This window comes from Nannospalax galili, unplaced genomic scaffold (genome assembly GCF_000622305.1).
Source record: "Nannospalax galili isolate Female #2095 unplaced genomic scaffold, S.galili_v1.0 scaffold901, whole genome shotgun sequence".
NCBI classification, from domain to species: domain Eukaryota; kingdom Metazoa; phylum Chordata; class Mammalia; order Rodentia; family Spalacidae; genus Nannospalax; species Nannospalax galili.
The window spans coordinates 827180-834815 of record NW_008344555.1 but is presented as its reverse complement, the minus strand read 5'-3'; the positions used below and the strand labels follow the sequence as shown (position 1 = coordinate 834815).

General features: G+C 39.2%; 1 protein-coding gene across 1 annotated transcript in view; it reads right to left on the bottom strand.

The window, feature by feature from the left end:
- The window catches only part of Adgrg4 (adhesion G protein-coupled receptor G4), a 135032-nt gene extending 128779 nt beyond the window's left edge, over positions 1–6253 (bottom strand). Inside the window, exons 1-2 of the mRNA XM_008840711.1 lie at positions 6190–6253; positions 5070–5684 (exon numbers count right to left, since the gene is read on the bottom strand). Of these exons, the coding sequence (XP_008838933.1) occupies positions 5070–5684; positions 6190–6253 (679 nt within the window). The remainder of the gene's footprint in view (positions 1–5069; positions 5685–6189) is intronic.
- Between the last annotated feature and the right edge of the window lie 1383 nt (positions 6254–7636).

Sequence of the window (7636 nt, the reverse complement as noted above, 5' to 3'; positions counted from 1 at the left end):
GTGTGTGTGTCTGTGTCTGTGTCTGTGTGTGTGTCTGTGTCTGTGTGTGTGTGTCTGTGTCTGTGTCTGTGTGTGTGTCTGTGTCTGTGTGTGTGTGTGTGTGTGTGTGTGTGTGTGTGTAAAATCAAATTGAGTGGAGCAGTAAGGAGGCTACAGATAGAGGAGGAGATTTAAATACCATGAAATTATACTGTACAAACATCATAAACATTGAATAAAAAATAATGGAAAATAAGAATGTGTCCTATGAAATAGCAGTGCCAAGTACACCATGTGCACATGCATAACAAAATTTTTGGCAGCATTATCGGTAGCTGCAGAGACTGAAGTAATTTAAATAGCCATCAATGGTAGGCTAGTTAAATACATTATGCCGCATCTATACCAGGAAACATGGGCAACTCTAAAAATAGATTTAAATATACTTCTGTGCCCATGATAATACTGTTAAATCAAGTGGTATAACAACATGTCTGTAGGTATGTGTATTTTATCCATTAAACTATACATGGCATGCACACATATATATGCACTTATAACCCCATAAAATATCTTTAAGAATAGACATTTCTAAGAAAAATTGAGGTAACTTTTACTTTACACTTTTGCATTATTTAAATCTATTTTATTGACAACCATATGTATTATGCTATATATATTTTTAAATACTTTATTATTTTTATTTTATGTGTATGAGTGTATTGCCTGCATGTGTGTTAAGTGCACTCATGTGGAATGTTCATGATGGTCAGAAGAGGGTGTCAGATACCCTGGAGCTGGAGTTACAAGTGGTTGTTACCCTCCATATGGGAACTGAACCCGGGTCCTCTGCAAGAACAGACAGTGCTCTTAACAGCTGAGACATCTCTCCAACCCCTGTTTTATATTTTTTAAAAAGAGGGAAAAAGCTTTACTCCCCAAAAAATAAATGCCTAATGATTAGCACCTTTACTGTTATTATTTATCACCATTCTGTTTAAATATTCCTGAGACATTGCTAACTGTCGTGAATACTTGTTTATTAAATCCAGGTAGAGTTCATGGTTTTTCAGCAAATGTTCCCCAAAGTCTTGTTCTCATGAATATAAATATATATGTATATATATTTTGTATGTGTAAATAGATTTATTGAGATTTGTAACCTAGTAATGTGCTCATTAAAATTTATTTTTAAAGGTTATAATCCTTCTATGGATCATAAATATCAATTTATTAGACAAAAGCTAGAGCTCAGCATGTAATCATTCATATTTATTCATACATTGCCACCATTTTCCTAGCTGTCACGTGCTCAAGATAAAAGAAATTCTATGATGTTGCACTTCTTTAGTGACAAGGATGGCAGTGAATCAAGCTGGCCACCTAATTCCTTTAGGTGGGTTATCAGCACCAGAAATTCCCTTCAACAGAAGCCTCTAAAAGGCCCCATGTTCTTGTAGAGGCTACAGAATCTCCTAGAGACAATCTTGCATAGCATGGGAGTCCAAAGAGCATGGACTTTGCAACCAGGAATATATTTATTCAAAGGCCAGCTGCATTACTTACTAGACTGGTGACCTTGAGAAATTTTCTTATCTTCTCTGAGCCTCTCTTTCCTTATCTATAAAATGCCTAGAACATAGGAAGAACTTATTAAAAGTCATCAATCATATTACTAGAATGTGATAGAAACTAAAGACTATGTCCTTAGAGAGGAAAAAAATCCACCTTGTTTTTTTTGGGGGGTGGGGTAGACAATTTCAAAGGCTTTTCCAATTCCATATAGGCCATTCTGGTGTTCATTTTAGGACTTCCTGTTCCAGGATTTGGAAAGAAACCTGAACAGTAGAAAGAACATTTTCTACTCTTTTGCCTAATTGTCATTTTAGGTCATGTTTTTTTTTTCTGTTTGTTGTATTAGATATTGTGTATTATATTCACAAGGAATCAGTCAGACCAAGAGGCTGGATTGTGTATTTAAAAGTGTACAAAAGGAGGCCAGAGAGATGGCTCAGTGGTTAAGAGCACCGGCTGCTCTTGCAAGAGGAACTGGGTTCGGTTCTCAACACCCACATGGTGGCTAACAATCATACATAACTCCAGTTCCAGGGGATCGATGCCCTCATGTGACTGCAGCAGGCATTACACAACACAGGTTCATTTACATACCTGCACACAATATGCTCATGCACAAAAAATAAAATAAAAATAACGAATGAGATATTTTAAGGTGTAAAAAAGATAAAAAATAAATAAGGATTGTATACCACCTTAAGATAGTAGTTTATCATCAGATGGTGGGGGAAAAAGTTTGATTATGTTTTCAAAGGCTGCTATAAAGCTGGTATACTTATTGGGGTCATACTACTGTTTCCTTAGATAAAGTTACTTTAAACTACATTGTGTGTGGGGCTAGGGAGATGGCTCAGCAGTTAAGAACACTGAATGTTCTTTGCAGAAGACCCGGGTTCGAATCCCAGCATCCACATGGCAGCTAACAACTGTCCATAACTCCAGTTCCAGGGGATCCGGCAGCCTCTTCTGTCCTCCGTGGGCATTGCACGACACAAGTGCACTTACACACATGCAGGCAGTAACTCATACACATACAATAAAAATGATAAATAATTTATTTTTAAGTTTCTTATGTTGGAATGGGATTTGTGGCCTGCTTCCGCATGTCTATGCTGGACTTTTTTGTTCAGTGTGAGATCACATAAGACTTGTGCATGCAGTCAACATTGCTGTGAGCTCATATGAGTAAATGACCAGCTGTCTGGAAGACTGTTTACTTGTGGTCATCAAGCACCTCTAATTCTTACAATCTTTCCGTAACTCCAGTCCCAGGGGATCTGACAGCCTTTTCTGACTTCTGAGGGCATTGCACAACATGGCTGCACTTACCTACATGCAGGCAATACACGCATACACATAAAAAAATAAATAAATAAATAAAATATTTTTAATTACATTGTGTGAGCTTCTCGGGCTTAATTTATCAATCTGTAGCTCAATTTTGGAATTAGGGTTAGCTAAATCTATTTTCTTTTATATTTAAGGCCTCAGAAAAGAAGAAAAAACAGTTTCTTCAGCTACTATCACAAAAAAAGGTAGCTTTCATGTTCCTTTGCACCGGTCTACTCTCAGAGCAATAGAAACCCAGTGCAATGTGCTGCTGCCATTAATCCAGTCGTATCCAGACTATTGGGGAAAGCATATCCTTGCAGCCTGTGAGAGCATTCTTAGATTCAGACCTAACCCCCTTTACTCCTTAGCTGACCCCCCCAATTAAAAGAACAATACACAATACCTCTCTAGGAAAAAATGAAAAAAAAGTGAACACTTCTAGAAATATGAAAAATCCTATTGTCACTGATTATGCCAGTCTCAGGGCTGCCGTCTACAGTAGTGGTAGAAAAGACTGACACCAAGGGAAAAGTGGAATTGTACAGAGAAAAATGGCCCTACATTTCCTTCTCATGCCTAGAGAGAAGAAGAACCATAATTCCAAGTATGCAGGGTTTTCTTTTGAAGAACTCCATTCCAAGGAGTCCTTCAAGTAACATCATTGTAATAAAAAGAGAATTGACTTCTTTTATAAATACTATTCGTCACTGAAAGGAATCATGGTTCCTTGGGAAAATAACTGATTATTGGGCAGAACAGAAAAAAAGTGTGAATGCTTATGCCTGGAGCATTTTATTTTACCAGAAAGCAAAAAAAAAATGCTCAAAGAATGATAGAATGTGTCAAAAAGACAGAAGTGCCAAACTGACCAAATTTGTACCAATTTTCAAATATGGACCAATTTTCAGAATCAAAATAAACAACAGTAACAGAATGAAATCCAGTGAATAAAATTAGAACCCACGAGTTCATGTCCATACAAATTAATGAATGAATGAATTTGGAAGAACAGAAAAACTTCCTTAAACTATAATGAAAACAAGCCAATAAATACAGTGGAACTTTTAATACTGTCATTTTACCACCACTGCAGTTGTTAGTGATCTCAATAAAAATCATCAATATATGCAAAATTTTGAGTGAAAGTTGGATAAGAAGATATTTACACAACCTAAAAACATCTCCTTAGAAATTAATTAAAATTACAAGGAAAAAGATAACAAGTTTACATTGATGAACTCTGGCAAACATCAGAACCGAGTGATCAAACTTATCATCACAAATATTGGACATTGGCACCATTGTCTGCGGTTGTGACACACTGTATTCTTGCCAAAAAGACATAGCCAGAACCTAACCACGAAGAAAGAGCAGACAAGCGGAAATTAAGGAATGTTCTACAAAGTAATTGCACTATATCCCAGGAATGTCTTGGTCACGAAAGCCAAGGAAAGATTGAGAGTGTAAAAAAGACTTAGAAACTAAATGTAATACATAATTGTGAATTGGGTCTTAGACCAAACAAAAGATAGTTATGAAGGAAATTAATAAGATGACTGACTAAATTTTAAGATGAGTTAGGAATTAGATATTAATATTGTATCATTGTTAAAATTTCTGGTCTTGATCATTGTAATATGATTAACATAACGTCTTATTCTTAGGAAACATCTCTGAGGCAAACATTAGTACAAAAGAATCATACCTGCTTCTCACTGTTAAATTACCTAGAAGCAAATAAGGGATGTAGCGTGGTGTGGGGGGTGGTGTGGGCTGGTGGTGGTGGTGGTGGTGGTGGTGGTGGTGGTGTGTGTGTGTGTGTGTGCGTGTGTATGTGTGTGTGTGTAGCAATGGGAGACAGAGAGGGAGATGAAGATACGAAGAATGATAAAGTATATGTGTGGGAACCTGTTAACCATTGGTGATTCTAGAAAAAGAATCTACAGATTTTGTTGTTCTTATGAAGATTCTATGAGCTTGAAGTTATACCAAAATAAAAGGTAAAAGAAAACAGTATTTTCTCTACATCAAATAGCAGATAACAAAACTGTAGGAACCTTGGGCTCCTTGGGAGAAGACAAAGCCTTGATCTAAGAAAGGATTATTTGAGCATTGCTTGCGAGCAGAGCAGTACTGTACCAACTCTACCCTTGCTAAGTAAAAAAAAATTGTAAGTTACTCACAGCACCGCAGTCTCCTGTCAACAGTTGGTATTATCTTGTGGATGATCCAAACATCTTCTTCCCAACTAACTACATTTCCATGTAAGCACGTCATAAACTCCTCATTTTTCAGGATGTGGTCCCAGAGTTGAAAGTAATATAAGCTGCCGGTAAAGCAAGATATCACACTTTTAATCTGTCCCTCTCCATTCTTGGGCAAGCACCCTAAGACCAAAGTCCCATTAGCAGACAGGTTGTGTGGCTGATCCATTATTGCCAATATCCTTTCTTTGTTCAGAAAGAGCTCTAATCTGCCCTTCACACCATCCCATGTCAAACATACTGTATGCCACTGAAATGGAATCAGCTGATAACTGATATCAAAGGTCTTGCCCAAGCTGTATAGTATAAGCTGCTGATGGTCTCCTGCAATTCCAAGGTCTATGTCTTCTCTGCCCAGGAGGGTGTTATTAGTAATATAAGAGAAAGCCATCCAATAACTTGAGCTGTGACCCATGGATATGAGATCAATGCATGCTGTGAGTCGGCTGAGTTCAGGAATGACGTTGGTCAGGCTTACACGTGTGTCACCTTCTCCATGAAAATCCAGTCTTTTTCCTTTCAGTGAAAGTGTATCTGTCCAAATTTGGAGATAAAGGAAAGAGAAAAATAAATGAAATTTCAGTTACTTTTTTTTCTATCATCTTTGGCAGTATAGTCAAATTGTACAATGTAATTATGAGTCAATCCTGATGCAAATAAGAAAATAGTAGATATGCAAAGCATCTCTATTTGACATTGACATGCTATTTTTTGGCAGAAGAGTTTCTCCCTAATTCTGTTTTGCCTGGGCTAATGTTAAAGTTAGAATAGTGTTCCCCAAGCACACACCAGCTGGACAGTTTGGAGACAAGAAGTGTATGGTTAGCGGGAGGAGGAGGCCAATGAAAAGCAGCCTGGATTTTACATTTGCTACACATACTCCTCACCCATATAATCAAAGGAGAATTATTTCCACCCACCTAACTGTCTTATTACATTCATGATGGAGCAGCAATTTGTTTCTCCGATGCCTTTTTCTGAACCAAATTAGCTGATTTCTTCTGCCTCCTGAGACTGCTTCTCACTGAAAGTTCCTGACAGGCCTGAGGGTTGCACAGCTGGACAGTATTCATGTTGCAGGACTTCTGCTTGGCCCCAGGCATGGTAGCAACAGCTGTACCTGAGGGCATCCTTCCCTCTCTCTCTAAGGGCTACACGGACTTAAGGCCCTCAAGACAGCTATGGAACCAGTTACCACTGGTTCTGGAATCAGACAACTCAGGCAAATTACAGCTCTAGCACTCATCAGCTCTCCACCCTCAGAGCAAGTAAGTGACACTCTCCCCAACTTCAGTGTTTGCTTCAGAAAAATGTGGATTCAGGGCCACAGTGTTGTATAGCCACCTTCCAAAGAGAAAGAATCATCATTTACATTAGCATCTATGCCATATAGTACCTACATTCAAGATTGACTTTCAAGATTATTTGAAGATTAATCGAGATAGTGTTCACAAAATTGTCTCAAACACTGCTAAAAGATATCTTGTTACCACTTTTTAAAAATTTATTTATTTTTCTACATATATATATATATATTGCTCTTTGATCAAAACTTCACTATTTTCTTTTACGCCCAGTCCACCTCCCACCAAATCCCTTCTTTCCAAGACTCCCTACTACTTTCTATTTTTTGTGACCCATTGCATTAAATTAGGGTTCCCTGCCTGAGCATTTGTGTGTGTGCATGTGTGTGTGCGTGTGTGTGTGTGCATGCGTGCGTGCGTGTGTGTGTGTATGTGTGTGTGTGCATGTGTGTGTGTGTGTGCATGCGTGCATGCGTGTGTGTGTGCATGCGTGTGTGCGTGTGTGTGTGTGCATGCGTGTGTGTGTGTGCGTGTGTGCGTGTGTGTGTGCGTGTGTGTGTGTGCAGGCGTGCGTGCGTGTGTGTGTGTATGTGTGTGTGTGCATGTGTGTGTGTGTGCATGCGTGCATGCGTGTGTGTGTGCATGCGTGTGTGCGTGTGTGTGTGTGCATGCGTGTGTGTGTGTGCGTGTGTGCGTGTGTGTGTGCGTGTGTGTGTGTGCAGGCGTGCGTGCGTGTGTGTGTGTATGTGTGTGTGTGCATGTGTGTGTGTGTGCATGCGTGCATGCGTGTGTGTGTGCATGCGTGTGTGCGTGTGTGTGTGTGCATGCGTGCGTGTGTGTGCATGCGTGTGTGTGTGTGTGTGTGTGTGTGTGTGTAGGCAGTATTTGCTCAAGTGGGAGCAATGTACCAGTGGCTCCACCACTGAAGAATATGATGATGAATATGACTCTCTATCCCCTTACACACTTTAATAGTCCGTAGCTACTCTGGAAACCCCTCTTGCATCCATGCTGGAATGCTGATGGGCCCAGGCTTGTGCAAGTAGCTACAGCTGTTGTGAGTTCATAGGTGCAACAGCCATGCCATGTACAAAAGACAGTGTTTTACAGCACTCCTTCTCATCCTGTGGCATTTACATTCTTCTGCAATGTTCCCTGAGCCTTAGAGGAGTGATACACATG